This window comes from Semicossyphus pulcher, unplaced genomic scaffold (genome assembly GCF_022749685.1).
Source record: "Semicossyphus pulcher isolate SPU_LCO1_2020_fin unplaced genomic scaffold, fSemPul1.0.p SCAF_13, whole genome shotgun sequence".
Lineage (NCBI taxonomy): Eukaryota > Metazoa > Chordata > Actinopteri > Labriformes > Labridae > Semicossyphus > Semicossyphus pulcher.
In genome coordinates this window covers 15748150-15775657 of record NW_027211637.1, presented here as the reverse complement: position 1 = coordinate 15775657, position 27508 = coordinate 15748150, and the positions used below count along the sequence as shown (strand labels likewise).

The window sequence follows — 27508 nt, the reverse complement described above, 5'->3', positions numbered from 1 at the left end:
CTTTGTTTACGAGGCAGCCATCGTGTTCTGCTCTGATGAGGGGACATCTAAAGCTGCTGGGATGGACAGACGGGGACAGGCCACAGATTTAAGTTAGCATTTTTACAAATTTCACAGTTATTGAACCAGACTTGTAAGCTGATTCTCTTTCTGCTTCCTCGGCATAACCTTTTTTTTTTTTCAGTGTGATTTCCCTGGCAGTGGTTGAGTAGAATTTACATTTTAGTGACATGTTGAAATTAGAATTTGTGTTCTAATGGAAAAGCTTTTTGATGTACAGTGTAAAGTTTTCTTTTTTTAAAAAACATTTCATGAGAGTTGAAACTGGATGGATAGGAAATATAATATGCTAGTTGATGCAATGTCCTCTCTTTGGCTGATGGATTATGGAAGTGATGCCAATTATGTTATAAACCAACATGCTTTCATACAATGGACGGCCTTTTTGGTACCACGCATACCTTCCCAATCGCTATGCCACTGATTTATTATTTTTATATGTCAAAAAAATCAAAAAATTCTTATGTTTCCAATCCTTTTTTGTCTTTTTTCTTTGGGACTGACTGTAGGATGATATGGGACATGAACAGAGTGTTCCAGGCAGGATATTCCCACATTTGCATGCACCACAAAAAGCTAATCTTAGACATATGAAACACTTAGATACACATAAACAGATGTCAGGGAGATTAGGTAATGTCTGTGACACCAAACAGGCAGTGAAAGTTGTGACTTAACTGCTTGCAGGTGCAGTAACAGGAACTTTAGAGAGAGACATACAGTCTTGTTAATAAATTCCCCACATATTTCTGATATTTTTAGAAAAACTGAGACTTTATTTGTCACCAAATGGAATGATTATATGGACTGTAGCATGAGCCTTGGAATGATCTTTCAATCAATTCAATCCACACAATATAAAAGGTTATCATCCGGCAAATATACATGCAGCATGGTACATAAAACACACCATTATATTATCCAAACTAGAACACTGACAGTGATGGTAGTGCAAAGCGTCTCATAAAAACCAAAAGTTAGTTCATGTAGAAGATTTTAATTTGTAGTCAGATGCAAAAAAGTACAAAAAAATAAAAGAAATAAGAGAATAGGATGGAGAGCTCCCAAACAGTAACTGCATCCCTGTTCGGAACAATACATTTCTTTACTCTGTATATGTGCTCTTGTATGTAGGGATCATTCTTATTTTCACGTTGTACTATATCCCCAACAGCTTTAAAACAATAATACTACACCAAAGTGTCTCAGTGTCTCTTAACAGACATTAAAAGGCATATTCACATGTCATTAAGTCACAAACAATCGCATCTTATGTTTGATTTACATCTATGGAATGGTTTATAGCTTTACTTAGGATACTTTTTCTCATTTCTTTTATCACGCCAAAGGCTGAGGGAAATACAGATGGCATCACTGACAGAAACAAACTGTTTTGTGTGTGTATAAAGGCATCTAGTATGATTGGATGAGATTAACCAACAAAGCTTTAAAGGTATGTACATAAAATAGAAAATACACCCAACAGATATAAGCATTTCCAACAATCATCATCACCATTTCTGCTGCACTCAAAGTGTCCATCAATAAGGTTTAGTATCACAGTCGTCAACAATGGAAAAGCTTATTGTCCCTTCATGTTGCCAATCCTCAGCACAGCACATAAAGGTTAGGCTCACAAACAGTTCTGAAGTATTTATCATGCATACTGTGACATGTGTATAACATACTATAATGAGCCTGCCTGGCTATTGAGTCAAAAGGTCTTATGTTGCTATAAGGTTTACAAGGACACCGTATTGTTTACATCATGCATGCTTGAGCTGTTGTTGGAAAAAAGTGTAGAAATAACAGACAATAAAAAAAACAATCTGCATCAACAAGCTTTCAAACAAGTGAGAGAGAGAGAGAAAGGGTTGCACAACAAAGATGGCCAACAGATTCACCTTTCTGGTTTGTTCTGTTTTACTTTGTCCTTGAATTTGTTTTTTCTGGTTCCACATGACACCAGCTCAACACGCAGAGAATCTGTCCCCAGCAGGTTGTTGACAAATAGAGTAAGCTGAAGATGGGTGATGAAAGTGAAGGAGGAAGTTCTGCACAAATTTGTTTCTCATGACGGTCTGACAGACGAGTTGGGCTGTGGTCGCTGTTTGACGTCTCCTTTGAGACTTTCTTCTTTACTGCTCTGAGAAGATGGAATTACTCAGAGAGGAGTTGAGTATGGTGTCAAAATCCAGCTCCATGCTGTTACCTGTGGCACTACAAGACAGACACATATTTGCCTCTCAACAAGGTGTGTTTGGAAAAAGCAAACAGCATGGCTGTAGAGGATGAATACCTACATGTGATCAGTGTAGACGACAGGATGGTTGGGACTGAACTCCACAGCAGGAGCAGATGCAGTTTCCATTATTTCTTGACTAATGGATTCTTGTGGGCTGAACGGCTGCTGGAACTGATGCCTGAAAGCAACAGCAGGAACAGGAAGCTCAGATTCAGTGAGATGGTTTGGGTGCGCTGCTGTTAAGAGGAAATGTGAATTGCCTTGATATGCAACTTTCTATGTTATGAGACTTTTAAGAAGGAAATGTAGAATGAAGATGTTGCGCGTAAAATGTAGAGTGATTTCACAGCATAACGCATGATGAAAGTCTAAAGCACACCACCTACTGTGGCAGAATAACTTTTACAGACTCTTAATACACTGAAATATTTAAAAGAAACACTTAAGCTCTTTGCAGATGCATCGTTTAAGGCTGTTTCCCTTCTGCACTGCTCAAACCCCAACGACACCTCTAAATTAACTCCAGATTTAAAACTATTTTACGCTGAATTACAATAAAAAATGAATAAAATGTTGAAATAGTGATTGAGATTGAAATAGCACACATGCACATCATTTAATGGAGGGTTAGATTTTAAAATAATTAATACGATTTTCATCAAAAATCAAGAGTTACAACCAGAGCCAACCGAGGACGTCACACATGCAACAATGTCTGGATATCTGGGACGGTGCTCCCGCAATTACCGTTTATCACCATAGGTGCCGCCAAAGAGAGCAAAACTGAGATCTTTGAGATTCTATAATCTATCTTTGAGACTGCTTCAGGAGAATTTTAAAAATATAAAGACAGTAAGTACCATCATCTTTGTCTCAAAAAGCAGAAATCTAACTTAGCTGCATGAATGTTGTGTTAGGGACTACAGATGAAAAATAGCCTCTTGGCTAACTCTGGCACATTTACAGCAATGTTCCTGAATGTGCACTGTCCCTATTAAATTAATTAATAAAGACAATTAATAAAAGCAGTGTTAATGTTACAGGTGGTGAAAGGATTGGTCACTAATGGGTAAAGGAAAGAAACAGGGAATATATAAGAGGAAGTGGGTAGGGTGGTATGTGAAGAAAGTAACACTTACACAGAGTAGCCAACATTACTGTGAGGGCTTCCAGCGTGAGTAGTCAGGTTTGAGGCTGAGCCAGGTTCCCTGCCAACAAAAACATCATACATTCACAATGATTTCCATTTCCAAGTGCATCAAAGGACAAAGTATATTAGTGAAATAGTTCCTTACGTGCCAACTTTAGTATAGAGAGACACGGGGATATAACCGTCAGGGGATGACGTTTGAGGCTCTGTTTTAAACGAGGGGAGAAAAAAGAATTATACCACGTCTTAGTTGTCACTGAACTTAAGTACATAAAGTTGAACCTATGCATGAAGATCATTACCTGAGAAGAATTTTTTGAAAACTTCAAGTTTTGGAAACTCAGGATACAGGTGTGTTATGTGGCCGATGTCCCGGATGCGGTCACCAAGGCTACGGATCTCAAGATCTCTCTTGGTGAAGGGCTGGATGTTCTGGATTTTCTGTCCCCCATCTAGTGTGACAAAAAAGGTTTGATGTGCCAATGCATGTGTGTGAGAGAGAGTGGGATATACTTTTTCTTATTAATTCCCTCCCAATAACTTTGAGCATTCCCTGATCTGTATGAACAGTTAGTGTGCTGGTCCAGTCACATTATACAGCGAGACCTTTCTGAGGCGTCTCAGTCAAACAACAAAATGAATGATGTTAAAATGATGTTTGTATTTATTGCAAGAGTCTGAATATAAGACAAGAAAGCTGATAAAACAATCAACATTAAACCGAGCCCACAGCAGCACTTACTCTCACTTGCAGACACATATGCGATGGTGATGCCTCCGATCTCAGAGTCGCTAAAGCGAAGCAAGAAGGTCCCATTGGGCTTGTCTTTGAGAATCAGGTGCAGATGCTGCTTCCCAATGAAACCAAATATCAGCCTGGTGGAGCAAAACATTTTAAACACTTATTAATATTGACAGGCCGCAGCAGGTCATATTTACATTTGGAACAGCAGGAGAGCCTCCTCACCCTTCGCTCCAGTAGGTCTTCAGGTGCTTCTTGGTCAGCTCCATCACTCCCTCGAACCACTGCCAGAAAGTGAACGGTCGACCCGGCAGAACCTCCTGTAAGACCAAAACGCACGGTGAGATTTTAACGCATGACAGCCTGCGTGTGTATGTGCAGGAAGACAAAACACCTGTGTGCACCTTGTTAAACTGGGCCCAGGAAACCAACATGTTGCTGAAGTCGTCGGCAAAATCCGGCTTGTCGAATATCTTCTGGGCCAAGAAGAGCTGGTTGTAGTCGTCCAGGTTGTGCTGCGTCTGAACCTCCGACGTGAATTTACTGTTGAGGGTGCTGTACATCATCCTCCAGGCCACCCGCTCCGGCACCACAAACGGCACCCTGTCCTAATGACAACGACAAGGAGGGTGACAGAACGAAAATATTTATTCACATTTAGAGTGATGTCAGACCTTTCAATACATCAACTAATTTCTTACAGACCACATCAGGCTGTTTCCAGTCAACACTTAGGCTGATTCACTTACAACTCCATACTGAAGTCTCTATTATAAGCGCTAAGTGCTGCTGGAACATTGTATCCTGGGGTTAGGGATGTAACCATGACTGTGAAACTGTGAAATGAACACTGCTACAATTGCACTCATCATTATCTCTAAACACATTGTAATGAAGCTTTGTCAATGTTTCCACTAAAGTCCTGGCTTTTTCCTGTTTCCCACGTTGTCAGAGTCCCCTAAACTCTTTAAATACCATTGTAATTAGGTAATTCTGATATCTCACAACCCTCAACCTCCAAACCAACACCAAAACCTCCATGATGTCTCATTAAACTCTAGCTGATGCTGTACAATCTCTATCTTTCTATTCTTATCGGCCTTTACTAAATTAAAGTTACTACTCCCCCCTTTTTTTCCTTCCTTTTTCCCCTTCTGTAAATCATCCCTGTTCCTGTTTTTTCCCTGCATATTTCTTTGTTTTTGTTCACAAAAAAGATCTTGTCTGCTCCAAGCAATAAATATTTGTGTATTTAGTATCTAAGTTATTACAGTTCATGTCAACTCTGTACATGCCATAGAGTGTATACAAAAAGTGGACGTAGCCTTTTGGTTGCATAAGTAAAACCAATGTGAGAGTAGATTTATTACCAAAGATTTATGGTTTATGGTTGCAATCACTAGTTTCAAGTTCATCAATACAACATGATGTTCATTTAATCATTTTTGGTCCCATTTAGAGTATAAGAGACTCTAAGCTGTGTATGTTTATGGCATGTCTACCTGTGTTTGTCAAGTCTCTAAAGCAGCAACCTACCAGCCGTGACACAGACGTAGCAATGCCTATAATATTGTCACTTCTAGCGCAAAAAAACAAAAACAAGATGGCGACGGCCTAAATGTCAATCTTGAGGCTTCAAATCAGTTGTCAACTAATCTCTATTTAAGTGTTCTGTTTGTAGTTCACTTGCACGGAAAAGGAAGTCTTGTCTGGTAGTCGTTTATCGCTAACCGTTGGCTAAACTGGACACGCCCCGACATATTCACCATTGTCCCCAGAGGTTATATCATCTTCAGATTATAGCCGATGGGATCCGAGATTGGAGTAAAACAAACGCTAAAGCTGTGTATGCTTTCAGGCATGTCTACCTGTGATTGTCTCTAAAGCAGCAACTTACCAACCATGACAGAGACGTAGCAATGCCTATCCTGCCTCGCAGTTACATGTTAGCTGTGTCCCAATTCAGGGGCTGCAGCCTTCGAAGGAGGCGCTCTATGGAGGACGCTCCATTCATAGCCTGCGTAGACCATCCAGAAACCGAACTGAAATGAGACGGTCTGGTCTACGGAGGATTTCCTGTTTGCATCACCAGCCGTTCCCACCCTTACCCTTGCTTCACCAAACGCTGCTCCCGTCGCCTACCAACAGGTAGCTAGCGGGCTAACTAGCTAGCATAACTAACGTTGAGTAACAAAGATAATTTGTTTCAAGGGCACTCGTTTTTATAACCATGTGTAACGCTAGCTATTCGATTGAGTTGAAACCAAAAACCTTTACACTTAAGAGTTTATTCCTCTGCTGTGTTAAAGTCTGCCATTTTGTTTGAATTGGCGTGCAATGCATCTTCAATGCACGTTGGGCCGCAAAGGATGCACCCGATAGATCCTTCACAGCCTGGGAAACGGAGGACGCATTTATCGGGCTCATCTGAAGGAGTCCTCAAATTGGGACAGCCTTTGGCGCGCTTCTGTGACGCAATTGGCCTTCGAAGGCTGCAGCCCCTGGATTGGGACACAGCTATGGTCACTTCTGGCTCCAAAAGAAAACAAGATGGCAACAGAATAAATGTCGATCTCGAGGCATCAAATCAGTCGTCAACAAACCTCTGGGTGACTTAACACTAGAACCGCCAGGGGGGTCATTTTTACTTTTTCAAATGCATGTAACTTTTTAAATATAGAACCCTGACATTTCAAATTTCCTGACTTTCCTAAAATTGTGTTATTAATGATCTACTAGATTATGGGGGTTGTGGGATACAAAGAAAAAAAATTATTAACATTTATACCTCCAACCGCCGCCGCCGTCATTTTGACCCCCCCATAGAAACAGCTGGGGCGAGCCGCTGTCACTCAGCTGTCAGTGACACCGGCTCTCGGACAGCTGAGCCGCTGTAGCAACGCCTATTGTTACAGTTTTGAAAAGAAGACAGTCACATTTCTAAACAGTATATTAGCTATTTTTGGATTTGAAACATGGACCGGAGAAAAAGAACGATGGATGTGGAGGGAGCCCTGGCAACGCTCCAGGCCATGAGTAACGGAGAGTCAGATGGGAGAGATATAACGGAGGAGGAATCGGATGGGGATGAGGTAGATGACTCGCATTTTCATCCAGATGATGAGTGTGAAAAAAATAAAACAAAAAAGATCTGCCTGAAATGCCTACGTGCAGTGTGAAGTGCACTGGAAAAGTCCACAGCATGAGTGCTGATCGTGTATAGTGTGCGCGTATGTGTGTGTGGAGTTTTGATGTAAATATTGATTTTCAGGTTTGCTTTATGCATTGTTCATTCTACATTTTTCTTAAAATGTTCTTAAAATTATTAGACATATTATTGTTATTATTAATATTATAAATGTTGTAGTTGTGTGATCGTGTGGTGCGCATGTGTGAGCGACTGAGAGAAAGTGAGCTAGTGAGCGCTCCAGTCACAACTTAAGCCTATTGTCCAAAATTCTTATTTAAATGTAAAGTTATGTTCTTCTACAGTAATCAAAATGTTAAATTGTTTTAATTTTTTTGTTGTTTGTTTGTTGTATTTAATTGAGGATTTGTAATATATATTTTAAAATGAGCCTTTTTCAATCTGTTCATCAATCGGTTATAAAATGAAGCTTTGTTATATTATTAAAACCCATAAACTTAATTTTAAATGGTTGTTGTCTCAAGTCTTATTTATTATTTAAAAAAATATGTGAAAATTAACAACCAATCTGCTTCAAGAAATTAAGAATTTGCGTGTGCTGATGCTTTAGCAGCAGGGGGTAAAAATGACCTCCCCTGGCGGTTCTAGGAGGATTGGAATGTTGGCGGTTCTAGTGTTAATGTTGGCTACATTCATTTCATTGTAAACAGGCACATACTCACATCAAGTATGAACAACGCAAACCCAATCTATGTTCGTTGGCTTCTTAGAAATATTATTAAGGTGTTCATATTTATATGTTTATTTATAGTTTGGTATCCATAAAAAACACCTCCAACTGGATCAAGAGCTCTACAAAGTGTTCATTCAACGTACAATGCCATCAGTGCTTACTTAGTACTTATTTTTTTGCATCGTGCCAGCTGATACGCTGCTTACTTTGCCTACTGTAGCTGATCATGTTGCATTAAATACACCCCACCTCCAGCACAGTATATACTTGTGGGATTTGAAGCCAAATGGCAGAAAGTTATTAACATCAAGCTCCACTCCACTCTGTTATGCTGAGAGGGGTGTTTTCTTGTCAAGGCTCAAACATTAACACTGAACATTGTCCACATTCACATAATCTATTCCTGAAGTAGTTAGAAAGTGATGGGATTTAAATGATTTTCTAAGAGCAAAGAAGCAGTAACATCAAATAAAACAATAACTTCAGCACTTACTGGTTCAGAAAAGGCACAGTCCCATATGATGGTGGCCAGAGCGTTGTTGTCTTGACTACCGTGTACAATGACGACCACAGGCAGTGAGATCATCTATAATCAAAACATCATTTTAAATATGTTAAATTCCCTCCTTCCACAAGGGAAAGGAACATCATCATCATCATGAGGCCATAAATATTCAATATGTTCCATAAAGCAACAGGATGTAAAGAGCAGTTAAAGAGCAGGGCAAAAAATAGAAAGGGTCAAACCTGTATCCTGTAGGGAGTGTCACAGCCTGTGATGGTGATCTCAGCAGAGAACAACAGAGCAAACTTCTCCTCCGTCACAGACTCTGAGCCCTTTCTGTCTGCTCTCTTGATCTTCTTGATGGACTGGTAATCCAAAATAAGAGTTTAAATCGGTTAAAAATACCAAACAATATTCTAATCTCGGCTAAGAGATGTAGAGCAGCACTCACCATGTTCCTGAAGGTGGCACATGTGCTCTTACTGGCTGTGTTGTGTTCTAGGATGGCTGTGTTGTTGATCAGTTCCCCAACATTATCACTGCAGGTAACAACACAGAGAGTTTCAGTGTCATACTTTATACAGTTAGTACTTTAATGGAAGTACCTTTTAAGGGTTTTTATTTGATTTGATTCATGCATTCGACTACATGGACATGGGTACAATACAAGAATTCAGGTGGTCAGGCAATAAGTAGTTTCACACATTCACAAATACATTATAACTGATCTAATTTACATCAGAAAAATGTTGTTTAAAGTAATAATCTCAAAGATGTTCATTTATATAAATGTCAAGTCACTATCTATCACAGAATGAGCTCACACAGTGGTGACTGAGCCTATGGCCCGCTGATGAAAGCCTTTGCATTTACAGTATTACAGACTGGGTGTCTGTGGCGACTTTCACAGAAAAAATCTAAAGTTAGTGACGCGTTTTCCATCACCCAGCAGACGTTGGTCTGCCAGAGAGGGTCGGCAAACTAAGTGGCTGCTTTTCCTGTTGCGAGTAAACAGTAAATCTACTATAGCTGAACAAACATAGAAAAGATCAATGACTACAGATACAACTTCAAAAATAAGTGAAAATCCAATGAAAAAGAAACAAATTCGACGCTCAGATGAAGGCAAACAGTCTAAAAAGGAAAGTGATTGTCAGCGAGGAAAATCAAGAGTTACAACGGTTACAAAGGGAGCCAACCGTGGACATCTGGTTATCTGGGACGTATGTGCGCTCAATGCCTTTTATCGCCATAAGGTGCCGCCAAATAGAAAGAAACTGAGGACTTCAAGATCAACACTTAGAGGAAGAAAACAAGGTAATGTGTCCTATCCCCCTTTTTCTTTCTAGAAATCTTCAAGCCTCATTTTTAACAAGCCACCTTAGCATGTTCAACTAGGATCCATTTTTTGTAGTAGACTTCAGAGGTCACTGCTCACTGAGCAAAATACCACAAAATTAAATTATAGCTTACTTGAGCTAGGATGGTATATTAAAGCTTGCTTTGACTCTTCCCCTTGCACGGAGCTTATTGTGTTAATTAACGATTTCAATGACCTGATCTCATGTAAACCTTAAAGCTTTGACATTTAATTTGGAAAAGAGTTCGAGTGTGAGAATTGTTTCACTACAGGTTAAAAAAAGAGACTCTGAAACCCAATTAAACCTCCTCTTCTCCTCCCTGACAGCGTGCAGTCCTCCACGCTGTGTTGTCTGTATGACTCACCCGGGTACACTGCCAAGGTTCCTGGCCTGCTGTTCATTTATGATCTGAGCCTTCAGCACCACAGGCTTCCCAGGCGCTACTTTCTCCCCCAGCAGATATCGCACAGTGGTGGAGAACTTTGACTGAGTCTTAATGACCTGAGGGGGCTGCCTGTCCGCTACAAGAGAGCTGAAGGGGACATCAGTTACACATGTGAGAAAAATGCAGGAAAATATGTTCTTTTTGTGGCTAAAAAAATGTCCAATCCAATTTCCAATGAAGCATAAGAATATATAGACAAGAAAACAATGTGACTGTTCTACCTTTGAATCAGAATCTGCACAAGTTTCCCGAGTCTTTCCTGGAGCTCAGGGATCGGTTCCCCTATCAGCATCAATTCCTGCCTCAGCTTCCCGTTCACCCCGAGCAGCTGCTCACACCTAACAGAGAGAACATACCAAGACAAAGGTCAGGTTTTTGTGGTCATTTAACATTTAATGTGATGTCATGTGTAGAATATGGCTTTATTATGAAAGAAGTATCAGATTTGTTGCATAAACAATGTGAATTTCCATCAGCTTCATGTCCATGACTCACAAGAAAACTAACCAGCAGCAATGGCTGTAACTTTGAAACAAGATAAACAGAAGTGGTCAGGAAATGACTCAGGGGCACTTTATGCTATAGCAGTCAAATTAAACGTCCTGCCTCTATATCCTTCCCTCAATCACATTCCCTCTTCCTCAGACCCGGTCAGTGCCAGTTTCCTTCATCTGTCTAGCACCTGCCCCTCAATAACCCCCTCACTCCTCTCCCACTCACCTGACCTTCCCCATGCAACTTCTCACCTGCGTCCACTGTCCCCAAATGAGCCCAGTAGAACGTATAACAATTTATTTCTACTAGTACAGGTTGTAAAGGTTGTAATGCTATATGTTTGTTTTCGAGCTCACGGTGCCTGTACCTGCTTCTTCCTGTCTGTCAGCCTTCCTGCGTACCTGTACCCGTCTGTAAGCTGTGACACAATCAGGTAGTCCATTTTTAAATATCAATTCATCAATTAAATCTCCACCACAAAGAAGGCAATCATTTGCTTAATTTCTCTATTTTACATTATTGTAATTTAAAGCTCCTGTGAGGAACTTTCGGTTTGTGTTGATTTTGGCGCCCCCTGTGGACAACGCCGTACCTCTTATCTCTTTGCTGGATTTGTCCTGTACATGCTTAAGTGGCGTTTTTTAACAAAAGTCTCATCCTGCTTTCTTTAACAGTCACATGAATCACTCACTTTAAATTTTTGCCCTGGAAAATGTAAACAAAGGCAGCGTGCAGTTACTCGCTTTGTCTGACACCTCCCCCCCGCCAGCAGTTTCAGGCATTAAAAATAACTAAATAGAAATAATCACTCTTGTTGCTGATGGTTTGGTTTGCTTTTGTAGCTCATATAGAGAAATCAGAATTAATTTCAGTCTGTTTCATAACCAGTGAAGAACTCCTCACAGGAGCTTTAAAATGTTTAAGTTTTGGACTGTTGGTCGGGCGAAGACCCCGAGCTCTTGAAATTGTTCCTTTTGTAATTTAAGGACTGAAGATCAGTACTGCTAAAATGACAATGCTAACATGCTGCAGTTGAGCAGGTATAATACTATATTCTCTAACTGTTTTTAGCATGTTAGCACCCCAACATTTGCTTATTAGCAATAAACCAAAAGTAGCTAAAGCTAAGGCTGATTGGGACTGAAAAATATTGCATGTATTTGGTCATAAAACAAAGTAATTAACACATTTTGACCCGAGGATGATGCTAATCTAACAAAGTGATACATTTATATTAAAGGGGCTTTTGTGTAGCAGATTTCATTGCAATCCATCCAACAGTTGTTGAAACATGTAGCTCCAAGACAAAATTTTCAACTTTTGGTGGCATTGAAGGACAGTCAGAGCTTCACCAAAGTCAGTAGGATTCATCCTCTGGGGACCACAAATGTCTGTCATAGTGCTATAAATGTTTGAGGGTTGGAATGTCTGACTGACAGACCGATGTTGCCGTCCTTTAGCCAATCAAAACTTCAATGATCAATAAAATGAAATACTCTAATTTATTTTTACGAAAATATTGATTAAAATGAGGACTTCAAAGCATCAGGCCGTTTGACTCTAGTGGTGAAATGTATGTGTTTGATCTCTAGTAAAAGTGCATTACTTTGGATTTGCCCTCTAAAGGCTGTAAAAAAAATCTACAGTGCAGCACATAAAAACATGTCAATGTTAAAAGTTGTCTTGTAATGTTTAGTTAGGTGTGTGCTTTCACTAGCTTAGGAGAAGTGGAGTAGCGTCCACCTCACCAGGTCTGCAGGGGGTTCAGGTTGTCGTCAAAGGGATGTCCGATTGCAGCCTTGTGCTGCTCCCACCTCCACGCCTTCAGCCTGCTGATGAGTCGGCTCTGACACTGGTCCAGACAGTCCACAGATTCCTTCAGCAGCTGGAAACGCTTCTACAACAACCAAATCAAAACTCGTTACAATGACACATATTTGCACAATCAATACTGAAGAAAAGCTGTATACTTGGATTAATCAACTGCTGTTTGTTTCCAGTGAACTGATGATTTACAACTTCCTCAAAAATGTATCTAAAAGAACTAGTATTCCTCTAAGGTGCAGATCATATTGGCACTTGTAGCATTAGCTCACCGTGGCCATTGCTTTCACATTGTAATCCAGCTGCTGGATGCGGTTCTGGAGTTTCTGGATTTCTGAATTTGCTGGATCCAGTCCGTTCTGTTGGATCTGTCCTGTGAAACAATGAATAAGATCATATTGAGTCTGCGTTACAAGATACTACTGCAGTTCTTAAGACACAAAAATAAAATGCACTGCTTGTGGATCGACAAACGTTAAAATGGATAAAGCTGAAACTAAAACAAAAATATAAAAACTAAGCTGAAATAAAGTAAACCATGTAATAATCTTGAAAAACAGGAAATAACATAACATTACTCCAGTTTCAGTTTCTATGGTGAGGTACTTATGTAAGCTCCTGTTGCATCAATAGAGCCATAGTGTGTGCGTGCAAGCCCCTGTATGTGCTCCACCTTGTAAACCCTCATAGTTCTGCCTTTCCCAGTTGAGATCCTCTTGCTGTTGGTGTATCTCTTGTCTGATGTCCTGGACCTCCACCACCTTCCGAACCAGGTGATCCACATCCTGCATGTTGGGGAACGAGGACTCTCTGTTCGGGTACTGTGGGTACTGTGAAGGGCTCGGCATGGGCATCTGAGCAGGCTGCAGACATAAAACAGCACTTATTACACTTACAGTATTGTTTTCAGAACTCTTTAACACATTGATGATTTAAATATTAATAATAATTTCTTGTGGAAACGATGTAGATGAACTTTCTCTGGAGAACTAGGACTGCCTTTGTATTACAACAACTTTGATAATGATTGTAATATAGTTCCCATAAATCTAAGGGACGTAAGCAGGAAGTATGATGGTGCCATGGAGTCACAAGTTAGTTGTGGGATACAACGTATAACATATTAAATAAATAAATTGTAGCTTTCGGCCCACAAAATGCCAAAAAAGACAATTTAAAGGACCTAAGTGATTTATCATGTTATGTTGTGCCAGCAGACAGAAATCTAGGGGTCATTTCTGACAGTCAGCTGATGGGCAGGTGAGAAGAGTTGATCAAAAATCAAGTCATTTTTTTTCTCACGCTGAAGGTTATTCATGCTTTTATTTCATCTTGTTTCGTCTACTGCTGAAACAGTGTGTGTATGGACCCAAAAGCAGCACAATGTAAACAGGAGTTGAATTGGAAATTACTTTTATTGTAATGAATGAGTCAAGATTAAAGCAGAAAGCAAATGGCGTCTTCTCTTCTCTCAGTGTGGGGGGAAGGGATTTGTGACAGCACAGTTTGTTCCAGTCTTTCACGGGTTACAAAATACACTCAAGAATGTCGAAGCGGCAGAGCGCCAATCAGCCACAAACACAAGATGAACACAAGCGAACAAGAAAGAGCTTCTGTCAAAGACAAAGAAGGCTGTGACGTTACCAAAGGTTCGACGAAAGACGTGAGTCAGGAACAGGCAGGGTCGGCAACAGGAAACCATCTTAAGAATCCTGAGTGTCTTGAGAGTCCTGAGTGTCCTGAGCATCCTGAGAGTCCTCCAGATCCTCTTCATCCAATGGGACAGGGAAAAGAGGGGGCGGGGGTGCAGAGAGCGTGCAGTTCTCTGGTTGGCAGCAGGAGTGGATGAAAGAGTGGGCTGGTCAGGATTTTGACTGAGGAAGTCAGCAATAAGACGAGGATCAACAATGAAACTGGCAGGAACCCAAGACCTTTCTTCAGGGCCGTAACATTCCCAGTCCACCAGATATTGTAAACAGAACCGCCCTCAACCTTGTAAGGGGGAGGAGAAGAGGGAGGCACCAGGGGACTTTCAGGGGCAGGTTTGATTCTGGAGACATGAAAGTGGGATGAATGCGCATGGACCGGGGAAGCTTTAACCTCACTGCAACAGAGTTGATGATGCTTTGGATGGGGAATAGACCAATGAACTTGCGAGTCAGCTTATTGGACTCCACTCGGAGTGGGAGGTCTTTGGTGGACAGCCAAACTCGCTGTCCCACATGATAAGCTGGGGCCTGAGATCGGTGACGGTTAGCGGAAGCAGAATAGCGTTGGGCAGAATGTTTATTGCGGGCTTGGTTCCAGGTGCGTTGACATCGTTGCAGGAAGGATTGCACTGAGGGGCATGAGACCTCCTTTTAGAGTGCAGGGAAGAGAGGAGGCTGGTAACCGTAAGCGCAATGAAAGGGAGATAGGCCAGTGGCAGAGCTGGTTAAGGCGTTGTGGGCGTATTCGACCCACAACAGTTGCTGAGACCATGAAGACTGGTTAGAGGAGACTAGGCAACGAAGCGCTGTTTCCACCTCCTGGTTCTTTCTCTCCGTCTGTCCGTTAGACTGTGGATAGAAACCGGAAGACAGACTGACAGAAGCCCCCAGAGAAGCACAAAACTCACGCCTGAATATGGAGGTGAATTGGGGACCACGATCTGACACTACGTCCAAGGGGATGCCATGAAGACGGAAAACATGAAGAAGTAGTCGTTCGGCGGTTTCCTTAGCAGATGGGAGTTTAGCAAGGGGAACAACATGAGCCATTTTGCTGAACCGGTCCACTATGGTGAGGACGGTGGTGTTGTCATTAGAGGGCGGAAGACCGGTGACGAAGTCGATGGAGATGTGGGACCAGGGGCGATGAGGAATGAGGAGAGGGTGAAGATGACCAGCAGGGGCTTGGCGAGAGGTTTTGTTTTGATTGCATGTGGGGCAAGCTTTTATGAACTTCCGCAAATCCTCTTCAACTGTGGCCCACCAGAAACGTTGCAGCAGAAAATCTTTCGTTCTTTGGATGCCGGGATGGCATGTGAGTCTGGATGAATGGGCCCATTGCAAAACATCAGAACGTAAGGCGGCTGGCACGAACAAACGGTCTGGGGGAAGCAACGAGGCAAGAAGAGGGCAAGATGGAGGTGGACTCAGCAGGTGGATCATCTTTCAGAAACTGACGAGACAGAGCCTCAGGCTTGATGTTGCGGGAGCCAGGACGATTAGAGAGGGAGAAGTTAAATCGGGCGAAGAATCAAGAACAGCTCTCGATTACCGATGTCGTAATTCTGTTCGGCAGGAGACAGGCGGCGAGAGAAGAAGGAGCAGGGATGGAGCTTTTGGTCAGATGCTAGTCGTTGCGACAGAACCGCCCCCACCCCAACGTCGGAGGCATCAACTTCCACAACAAACTGGCGGTCAGGGTCAGGAACTTGCAGGATGGTGCCCGATGTGAATTGCCTTTTCATACTTTGAAAAGCCTGATCAGCAGCAGGGGTCCAACTGAAGTGGACTTTAGATGAAGTCAGGGCTGTGAGGGGAGCAGCCAAAGTGCTGTAGTTCCGGATGAAACGTCGAAAGAAATTGGCAAAGCCCAGGAAGCTCTGAAGTTGTTTACGGCTCTCAGGGACAGGCCAAGCCGTAACAGCTGAGACCTTCATCCATTTGTCCATTTGAAGTCTCCCCTCCGCAATGATGTACCCTAGGAAAGAGACAGTGGAGGAGTGGAATTCACACTTCTCGCTTTAACGTAAAGGGCGTTCTCCAATAGCCTTTGTAAGACGGACTGTACATGATGCACATGCTCCTCCAGGGACTTCAAGAAAATCAAGATGTCGTCTAAGTAGATGAAGACGAAGCGATTGTGCATGTCAGGGAGAACGTCGTCAACCAATGCGTGGAAATCAGCTGGTGCATTAGTTAGACCAAAAGGCATGACCAGGTATTCATAATGGCCTGTGGGTGTGTTGAAGGCTGTTTTCCACTCATCTCCCTCCCTTATACGGACCAGGTGGTACGCATTGCGCAGGTCAAGCTTGGTGAAGATTGTCGCCCCCTGTAGTAACTCGAAGGCAGTGGAGATGAGGGGCAACGGATAGCGGTTCTTAACCGTGATGTCATTCAATCCTCTGTAGTCGATGCATGGTCGAAGACTCTTGTCCTTCTTATCCACGAAGAAGAAACCAGCTCCAGCGGGAGAGGAAGAAGGTTGAATGATGCCAGCAGCTAGGGAATCATTGATGTACGTCTCCATGGCCTCCCTCTCAGGTCTAGAGAGGGAATACAGGCGTCCTTGGGTGGGGGACGTGCCGGGCAGAAGGTCAATGGCGCAATCACAAGGCAGATGAGGAGGCAGGGACAAGGCTCAAGAACGTCAAGCGGCAGAGCGCCAATCAGCCACAAACACAAGATGAACACAAGTGAACAAGATTGTGTCAAAGACAAAGGCTGTGACGTTACCAAAGGTTCGACGAAAGGCGTGGGTCAGGAACAGGCAGGGTCGGCAACAGGAAATCAGTCCGGGATAGAATGCTGGAAAGTCTTGCATTGCAGAGGAACAGTCTGGCTCAGAACAGAGGGTGAGTGAAGCTTAAATACTGTGGTCCTCAGGTGTAGGTGGTTGAACTGATTGCAGTGGAGCAGAGCAGGCGGCGTGTGATTGGCGGATGCGTGAGTGAGTGAGCAGGGGTGCGTTCAAGGTGACATGCTGTCTTTCCAAATCCAAACTGTGACAACTGCAACACTCTTTACACTTGCCTCAGCCAAAAATCCATCAAACGTCTTCAGCAGGTCCAAAATGCAGCATCAAGTATTTTAACTGGCACAAAACATAGAGACCAAATCACTCCTGTTTCAGCACAACTGCACTGGATACCAGTAAGTTTTAGGCCTTTTAACCTTTTATGAGCCAACTCTTAGCTTAAGATCCTCTGCCAAGGCCCTTTTATGTGTCCCACAGTCCCGGCTCAGGACTGAAGGTGACTGTCCTTTCTCTGTGAGGGCGCCTGTACAGTGGAACAGCCTGCCAGAGGAAATTAAGCTAGCACAATCAGTTTCATCTTTTAAATCTCTTCTTAAAACACACTTTTAAAAACAGGCTTTTATGTAAATCATCTTTTAATTGCCTTTACCCTGTTCTTATGTATTATTTAAGCCAACATCTGTTTTTATCTCCGACTGATGTGTTTTTAGTTTTACCTGATTTCCTTAATTTTCTTTTATCCTTGTTTTTGTTTTAAAAAGGTGCTATACAAATAAAGTTATTATTATCCTTAAGTAGAGATTTAGAAATGGTGCCTCCTAACTGCAAATGTTTGTCTTAAAAGGCAACTTAATTTGTATAGATGCCTAGCAGTAAGTAAATTGTATGTAATATTGAGATGTAATCTTTGAACAGATAGTTACCGTGGCGAGCAGGACCCGCTCCTTCCTGAGGATGTCTCTGATCATCACTGCATACTGTAAAGGCTGCTGCTGAAACATGGTCTGTAATACAAGCAAAAATCTTGTCAAATCTAATGTCAAATCAAATGCTTTCAAAACAGTCCATAATAAAAACCTGGCACTTCCATTATACATTGGTTCATTCAGTTGATGTCAAAATCACTGCATTTCTATTTCTCATTTCACAGATCTTGTAGCAGGAAGTTCGTGTGGTTTCTGTGTATTGCTCACAGTTATTTTTCTTTGTTACGTAGGTCTGTTTTTCTAGTAGTGACTTGTCATTTCCCTCGCCAACTACTTTATGATAAAAACAATAACGTAACTGTGAAAACACCCTCTTCCTGATTTTGGTTTTGTCTCTCAGGCACTTAAACCCGCTGCACCCACTGGAAGTTGCTGTAGGGTTAAAAAGCTGTGTTCTCCTGTCTGCTAAATCTTAATAAGGCAGCTAATGAGTGATGACATTTATCCCTACCATGTTCCTGCTGATCTGCATGAGCTTCATCCTGTACACCACGTTAGCATTCTGCTGGGCGATCGTTCTCAGCAGGTTGATGCTCTGTTCCAACAGAGCCCGAGCCTGGCTCTCCTGCTCCAGCTTTTCCAGCGAAAAGTCGTCCCTGTGGGCACACACACAGATACATTCATATAGAGTACATGCATGTAAACATACGCACAGGCATAAAGATCCGCACACACGATACCATTCACGAACAAGCACACAATATGCAACAAGCAAACACATGGATACACTGCGTAAATGCAAGAATGTCTGTCTAACTGCTGAGTGTACAGGTACAGGTAGGGTTTTCATGTGTGTATGTGCGCACACGTGTTTGTGTCATACCATCTTTGGCTCTCGATCCATTCAGCTAAAAATTGTCTGACTTCGATGGGGAAGGCATTCGGGGGATAGAGGTTGTTGACAGTCTCATCAGGCAGGCACAGGATCATCTGGGACATGTGCATCCACTGGGCCATGATCACGCAGGACTACAGGGAGAGAGAAAGGACATTATGTATGACACTTCATTTTTACTACATTTTGATGAACCTTCAGGCACTTTAAAGAGAAATTTCCAGAAACTCGAAATAAAGAGTTAATCAGGAACCAAGACGTGGGGTTTGTTGAATATAAACTACAGTGCACATATATATATATTAAGAACCAACCACTGTCAGGGTGTAGCTTTTTTACATGTTTAGTTATAGAATATAATAGGAGGCCTGTGGCACAGAGTCATAAGCTTTACCAAGCTATACATACAAAAACAACAACAGTATGATGCACACATAGCTGGTTTTGGTGTTTTCTCAGGATTTGTTGTAAACAAGAAAACAAACAAAAGTATCATTAAGCGCTGCATGTAGATCAAACAACCCTCAGTAAAGTAGCCGTGGAGGGACAGACGATAGACGTCTTAAATCTATTGCTGCCAACAAACAAAGTATCCTGTGAGCTTTATCAGCTTTCAACACATTGTATAAAAACTTAAACAATCCTACAACACTGTTATGTACAACTTTAACACAATTCCCTCTACAGCTGTCACGTCTGATGAACACTTCTGACTTTCAGTGTATCTGAAAGCCTGGATATCTCCCAGCAGTCTGACTGCTGTTAGCTGTGATGTAACCTGAAAGTGGTTTCCTGTTTCATTCTAGAGCTGAGCCGTAGTACATGTTTATCTAATTACACATTACAAAGCTCTTTAAAACTATGCACAATGCTTTTAATGGGTGAGAGGAGCAACTTCTACTGAAGGAACTGTGCACTGTGAAGTACCACTTTTTTTTTTTAACATATATATTCCGGAAATCACAATGACAGTTATCAAACTACACTTAACATATGCAGAAGGAGACTGAGAAAGCACTTTAGCGACAACAGTAAGAAAATCTTCCCCAAGCAGACTCAAATGGACCTCCATATGCAACCTTATCATATGTAAGACAGCAAACTTATGATGTGCAACAATCATGTCTCTCTCAGACCGGTCTGCAATGGCTATTTAAAGTTTTTAAGAGTTGGATTTTGCAGAAAAGGCTTCCTTCTTTGCTCCCTAAAACTCTGAAACGTATTAACAGTTATTATTACCCTTAAAAGAAATAGTTGTTAGATGAGAAAATCGATTCCACTCTTATGCAGGGGTGGACAGTAAGAAAGTAAATTTACTTGAGTTCTTTACTTAAGTACATTTTTTGAGTATCTGTACTTTACTTGAGTATCATTTTGGAGGGAAACTTTTTACTCCACTACATTTGAAAGACAAATATCGTATTTTTGACTCCACTACATTTCTATGAATGTTCTCGTTACTTGCCACTTTTGCTCTGAAGTCAGCCGTTAAATTTCCTTTTATTTTCTAAAATACAAAAGACAATAAACTGTGTTCGTGTAGTTCTGTGTGTCTTTTGTCTAAGTGGTGTTGCCGCACCTGTACCTAATGCGTCTCCATGGCTTAATGTAGAGCAAACATCACCCAGATTAGGCCGTTTATTTAGTGGTGGTAATGATGGCAGAGAAGGATGACGATTCTCCACCTGAGCGCCCACGGCCATATCTTAAACCATGTCTGAGGTTTTTTAAATGAAGAATGATTCTGTTGTTTTAAATGTTCGCTCTGTTTACCGCTCACGAACTTCACTAATAATATAATCTAAGTCCTGCAGTTTAAAACATGAAATGCATAAAAGTGGATTGCATGCTTTTGCGCTGCACCACAGCAAAGATTACTGTTAAATGCAAAGTGTTATACCGTTTTTTGATGGCTGATTTTATTGCAGTTGAGTTCATTAATGCATGAGACATTAAACTCTGAACAAATCTTTATTCATCCAGAAAAAATAAATCCACAAGAACTAAATGCATAAACCGATTAACAGGTAAGAGCATGAAGATTAAAACTGGCTGAGCGTGAACTGGGAGTTGGCTGCCATCATGCAGAAAGGGATCAAAAGTAAACAACAACAAGGGGAAAATCGCACAGTCTGGAATGGAAACCTGTTTTACAAATTCTTTTTTTCCTTTTTTTCCCCTGGATTGGTTCCAAAACAAATTACAGTGTGTGCACTCAGTTCAGAGTGTTCCTTCCTGTCAACATGCTTCACTATAACAAGTCGGCACTGACGTTAAAAAGGCACTCCCTGGTTAAAGTAGCGGCCCTCACATCTCTGGGCATGTTTCTGACGCATTTTGTAGTAACACCTCATAACTAAGCTTTGAGCCATTGAGCGCTCTTCTTTTGTCATTGATTAGATAGCTTTCATTGCTGCATTGGTTTCTAAGCCCAATGTTTTGAATACACCTCTGATGGTATCTTACTGCCCTGTGTCCTTCTGTCCTGCAATGTTAAAGCCTATAAACTATTAGGCACATGTAGCTGCAGGGCAATTTAGCCTTTCTAGAAGGGGAAAGTGACAAATGATTGACTACTGTTTCTACCATTAAGGGTGATTCTGGACCATCAGTTTGACTAAAGCAAGGCAGCAGTGTCGCCTCTTGCAGCAAGGATAGGGTAAAGCATTGTCACACCTCTGAACCTCCGTAATCCAGCTGTGGATATTAAATCTCTGAATGATCCAAAGGCTTTGACTTCTCACTTCAGCCTCTCTTATCTATGATTCAGGCTCTGCGCCGGGATTATAATTTATTAGGAGCCAGAGTAAATTTGGCTGGGCCAATAAATAACAGAAGTTAACACTGCTATCTTTCCTCTAATGATATCCTATGTCAGTAACAGAAATGACCGTACAACTGCATTACTACTGTGGAGGCAGCTAAATGTATGCAGCATTCAAGTCCAAGACAAATTTCCCTACAGGAGCAAGGTATATCGTATCGTAGGGGTGAGCGGTATACCGGTTTCACACCGTCACCGGTGTCACGCTCTGCCACGATATGGATTTTGCAATACCGTAAATACCGTAATAAACACAAACGTTTTGCTTTACGTACACATTTTCCATAACTTATCTACTGGAAAAGTCTGCAGAACACACAGAGACCTGACGCTCTGCATGCACGCTGCAGCGTCATATATGATGTCGGCAGGATGATTGAATCAGACCCGCAGTTACGTGAGTCGTCTTTTCAGTGAATGTGTCCCCGTTATTAGCGGAACCTCGTCCCGGTGCTGTGGCCACATGAACGGACTGTTCACAGAGCTGAGGTGCTGCGGAGTGTTTACTTTTAGCAGCTTCACCTGCTGCGCACACACGGCATGAGGTTAGGATGCGGGAGTTTTGTGCCCAAAAGCTACCGTGACAGGGATCGGATTAAATATACATTTGAACACCGTTAGAAACTAAATGTTATGACTTTTACTTCTGTTCCCTGAAGAAGAGGAACGAGGTACAACACGTAAAGTATGGCTTGAGTGAGGAAGGTGACTTGCACATCTGGTTGATTATGACACTTTTAAAATAACTAATAATTTACGTGCGGACTGTTTGAATTGCGTCACAGGTAGATACATTACCCACATTGTGAAAAATGACAGTACCCTGTTTATTTTTTGCTGTGCATTGTTTAGATAGATCTATCTCTTCAATTTGAACACTGTCTTTTAATGCTTTTCAAGGATATAGTTTAACGTCTTTTATGATGATCTGGCTGGATTAACATTTGTTAAATTGATTGCAGGGAGGGAGCGAAATCAACGCTGGGCGAGCTAATTTGACCTTATTCTATTTTCAAGAGAAAAAGGAGGCTTAGTTTAGGGTAACAAACCGCTGACCACACGAAATAACACCAAACACCTCCCTGTGCTTCCACACCAATGACTGTATAAATGCAGTCCTTGTTTCCCACACAGACACACACACACACAGTTAAACACATATCCTCACTAACCGTAACTGAAAGCCAACACCTAAACTGGGTCAAAAACATCATGCCCATGCCACAGTTTTTTTTTAGGATGAACCAGTTTTGAATGGGCCACAACGCTGCGCCTGCTCTAGTTTGAGAGCAATCCAACAGTACTTAGACACTTTTCACTATAATGAGAAGTTTCTTTTATATTTTAAGACATAAATGCTGTTCAATATAAACCACCAGGTCAAAGCTTCTCCCCTTCTGTTGGCTCCTCTCTTCCAAGTCAGGTCCATGCAGTCATCTCTCTGGTGGGCAGTAAAGCATGGAGGCCAGAAACATCCCTGCTGGGAATCCTTCAGTCATCACAAACCCCGCATGTTCCCTCCCTCTCAGCTGGCGGCCTCAAAAGCCCTCACAGATAAAAAACAACAACTCCAGTTCAGATCAGGCAACGTCATTGCTCTTCCCAGGATGTCACATGGAGTTATACACTTTTTGACGATGGAAATAATCCTGACCCCTGAGCCCTAACCAAAGAAAAAAAAAGTTTTTGAACACGATCTTGTTCCAAAAAAATCAGAGGGAACGTCCAGCAATGAATCAAGAATCAAAAATAATACAGTTCTAAAGAGTATGAAATAAAATGGGCAAGGGAGGGTGACCTAAGTTCACTGAACAAAAATATAACACTTTTGTTTTTTTACTCCCACTTTTCATGAGCTGAACTCAAAGATCTAAGACTTTTTCTATGTGCACAAAATGCCTATTTCTCTCAAATATTGTTCACAAATGTGTCTAAATCTGTGTTAGTGAGCACTTCTCCTTTGCCGAGATAATCCATCCACCTCACAGGTGTGGCATATCAAGATGCTAATTAGACAGCATGATTATTGCACAGGTGTGCCTTAGGCTGGCCACAATAAAAGGCCACTCTAAAATGTGCAGTTTTACTGTATTGGGGGGGATCAGAAAACCAGTCAGTATCTGGTGTGACCACCATTTGCCTCACGCAGTGCAACACATCTCCTTCACATAGAGTTGATCAGGTTGTTGATTGTGGCCTGTGGAATGTTGGTCCACTCCTCTTCAATGGCTGTGCCAAGTTGCTGGATAATGCCCAAACATGCTCAATGGGTGACATGTCCGGTGAGTATGCTGGCTTCCAGGAATCGTGTATAGATCCTTGCAACATGGGGCCGTGCATTATAATGCTGCAACATGAGGTGATGGTCGTGGATGAATGGCACAACATTGGGCCTCAGGATCTCCTCACGGTATCTCTGTGCATTCAAAATGCCATCAATAAAATGCCCCTGTGTTCGTTGTCCATAACATACGCCTGCCCATACCATAACCCCACCGCCACCATGGGCCACTCGATTCACAACGTTGACATCAGCAAACCGCTCACCCACACAACGCCATACATGCTGTCTGCCATCTGCCCTGTACAGTGAAAACCGGGATTCATCCACGAAGAGAACACCTCTCCAAAGTGCCAGATGCCATCGAATGTGAGCATTTGCCCACTCAAGTCGGTTACGACGACGAACTGCAGTCAGGTCGAGACCCCGATGAGGACGACGAACATGTAGATGAGCTTCCCTGAGACGGTTTCTGACAATTTGTGCAGAAATTCTTTGGTTATGCAAACCGATTGTTACAGCAGCTGTCTGGGTGGCTGGTCTCAGACGATCTTGGAGGTGAAGATGCTGGATGTGGAGGTCCTGGGCTGGTGTGGTTACACGTGGTCTGCGGTTGTGAGGCCGGTTGGATGTACAGCCAAACTCTCTGAAACGCCTTTGGAGACGGCTCATGGTAGAGAAATGAACATTCAATTCACGGGAAACAGCTCTGGTGGACATTCCTGTGGTCAGCATGCCAACTGCACACTCTCAAAACTTGCGACATCTGTGGCATTGCGCTGTGTGATAAAACTGCACATTTTAGAGTGGCCTTGTATTGTGGCCACATCCTTTCCACTTGTAATACTTTTTAAATACTTATATAATAATATGCATAATTAGGGGTGGGACAAAATGTCGATACATCAAAATATCGTCGTCCTAGAGCTGCAATTCCCACCCCTGTATATAATAATATTTGTTTATCTTTTATTTATATTTGTCATCTTATTAATGTATACATTTTCATTATTTCTTCATTATTATGACGTTTACACAGCTGATGAGCAAAAAGTTAAATGTCTTTAAAATATAATTTACATCTGGTATCCAGTCATGGGAATATATCCTTACAAACTTTAGTAAAGCCCAAAATCCAACATTTATCTCTGAGGGCTTAAATTGATTAATGGAAAGAGAGATCGTCTTTAGACGGGTCGAAACACACAGAATAGAGTGAAAAGAAACTTATATTCTCACAATTTTGTGGAGGAAGATTTGAATAATTTGGATGTAAATCAAAAGAGATTTTGTTCATGTCATTTATCTCTTATAATATCAGGTTGTGTTGTGGATGTCACGGCTTAATGGGAAGTCAAACAAGAACGAATCATTTCCGCAGACAGCCTCAGAAGTGGATGTGGGGAAATTTGACGATTGTTATGAATCCTTAAATCATAAAACATTTGTTTGTAGGTAATATAAAAAAAGTCTGATACATGATTACTGTTATAAATCCTTTGATATTTCCCCAGTTAAAGTAAAATAATTCCTCTCAAGCCTTTTCCAACAGGTTCCCGGTCTACCAGCCCCCCTCACTCTACCTGACACACAGCAAAGAAAGAAACTTCACTGGTATTCATGAAAAGTGAGCCGGGACTTATGATTAAGTTCATGATCGATTATTCTGCCAATTATTTGTCTGTTATTTTGTCTAACAGTCCAAAACCAAAGGTACTCAGTTTACAATCAAATAAGACAACACATCTACATACTAAGAACATACTGTATAATATATCTTATAAACGCTAAACTGAAATCTTGAATGCTTTCAGGGAGCAAAGCAAAGAACAGGCGGCTGGTCAGCTTCTAAAAATCACTATCCAGAAACATTCCAGCTCCAGCAGCCTTTCTCACCTCCACAGCAACAATCAGCCTACAAACATTGAAAAGTATCACAACCTTTTGATTGCTGGTTACCAGCAGGCAACAGGCTGCCCACTCACTGTGTCACTTCCTCCCAGAAACACCAGCTTACTGACCTAACAGACCAAATCCCTAGTCCCAACATCCTTCTTCAAGTGAGGCTAAACTTCAATTTTAAATGAGATCACCGAAAGTGTTCTGTTGGCATGAAAAACAGAGTTAACATGCCATAAGTCCAGAAAGATAATAATAATAATAATAATAATAGTGACTCATCTCATCAATGGTTGGAGGTACATACAGTGTTTGTGAGGAGAAGGATCTTTGTAGGACCCTTTACTCTTGTGTGAAAGCGGCGCTGCCTTTTAGGTTTTATTATATAATTGAACACTCTGTGGAAGCAGCAGCTGGTCGCACTAAAGTGGCCATGGTGAGTCTCCTCATTCTGTTGGTTACAGCTCTCCACTGTCAGCTCTGTCCCTCGAGGCCAGATCGAACAGACAGAGCTGCACATGTCTAATGTTTCCCTGATGTTGGCTCGATAAAAACTGGGTGCTTGTTATAACTTTTACACACTCGACTTAGCTGCTCTTACTTACCTTTTGTTACATGAAACACCCCACATTGATAGAACTACAACGTTATTAATCCTACAGCTTCACTTTCAAAGCAGCTGCACACCTTACAAATTATTTATGACGAACTGAAGTGGAGCTGCTTTAGTGTTTGGCCTGAGATATGCTCACGACGTGCTATTCGTATGACAGCGTATAAACTATGTTCACACCAAGAATTAGCTTCTGCTTTATAAACAACTCAGACAAGGTTTCCAGCACAATCTAAGATAAAACAAATGTGCTTATTGGGGCTCACCATAGTTTCATCATAACATAATTTCCTTCCACGTTCTGTTTAATACAAGACATTTTAAAGCACGCGTGGAGCCTCTTTAAGCTGATGAAAGTGATAGAATTTGGACATAATCAATTTTGAGATCTGAATAACTGTTGAAGAATACTTTAGGCCTACAGCCTGAAGGGCCTGTTTTAGCTTTGTTTGTTTTACTATTAAAGAAGACAGAGACATAGACACAGTCAACATCATTTTTAACCACCCATCTCACAGTAGACAAAGCCCTTCAGCTGCAGACTATTACTGAACATCGAAATATCCATAAAATACTATATCAAATAGGAACAACGTACCTTTAGTTAAATACAGCTTTCAAAACATTGAAAAACGCTGCGCTTCCTCCTCCTCTTCAGGCTCATAAGAAAGGCACCACTCCTAATATCCTACTGAACATTTCCTGCCTCCACTCACTTTAAAGAGCTGTTGTCCCGTGAGAGCTGGACACTTATCGTCGTTATAACCGAGGAAAAGTGAAGCGCCGAGCAGTTGACAATAGACGTGGACAACTTTTTACAGCGCAGAAAGTAGGTTAGACTCACTTCCCTGTTGCGTGAAACCGACGGAGGAGCGCGCGCTGTTTCCTGCCCTCA

At 41.7% G+C, this 27508-nt stretch overlaps 1 protein-coding gene across 1 annotated transcript; it reads right to left on the bottom strand.

Annotated features, from left to right (window-relative positions):
• Positions 1-1041: 1041 nt before the first annotated feature.
• stat6 (signal transducer and activator of transcription 6, interleukin-4 induced) lies at positions 1042-27508 on the bottom strand. The gene is made up of 20 exons (XM_069660049.1): positions 27212-27508; positions 18985-19130; positions 18613-18757; positions 18099-18179; positions 13382-13571; positions 12981-13081; positions 12633-12781; positions 10611-10727; positions 10309-10476; positions 9035-9122; positions 8826-8948; positions 8572-8664; positions 4602-4805; positions 4423-4517; positions 4198-4331; positions 3758-3907; positions 3601-3661; positions 3445-3513; positions 2364-2483; positions 1042-2280 (listed from the first exon to the last, which is right to left on the bottom strand). Exons 2-20 carry the CDS (start codon positions 19116-19118, stop codon positions 2199-2201), a joined length of 2304 nt encoding a protein of 767 aa, XP_069516150.1. The 5' UTR covers positions 19119-19130; positions 27212-27508; the 3' UTR covers positions 1042-2198.

Bases quoted from the DNA above. Each gene is read 5' to 3' on its own strand.
- stat6 (XM_069660049.1), bottom strand. From the start codon at position 19,118: ATGGCCCAGTGGATGCACATGTCCCAGATGATCCTGTGCCTGCCTGAT. The intron at 8,949-9,034 runs GTGAGTGCTGCT...TTGGATTACCAG, and splicing joins GTGCCACCTTCAGGAACATG to TCCATCAAGAAGATCAAGAG. The intron at 3,908-4,197 runs GTAAGTGCTGCT...TTGTCACACTAG, and splicing joins ATATGTGTCTGCAAGTGAGA to ATGGGGGACAGAAAATCCAG.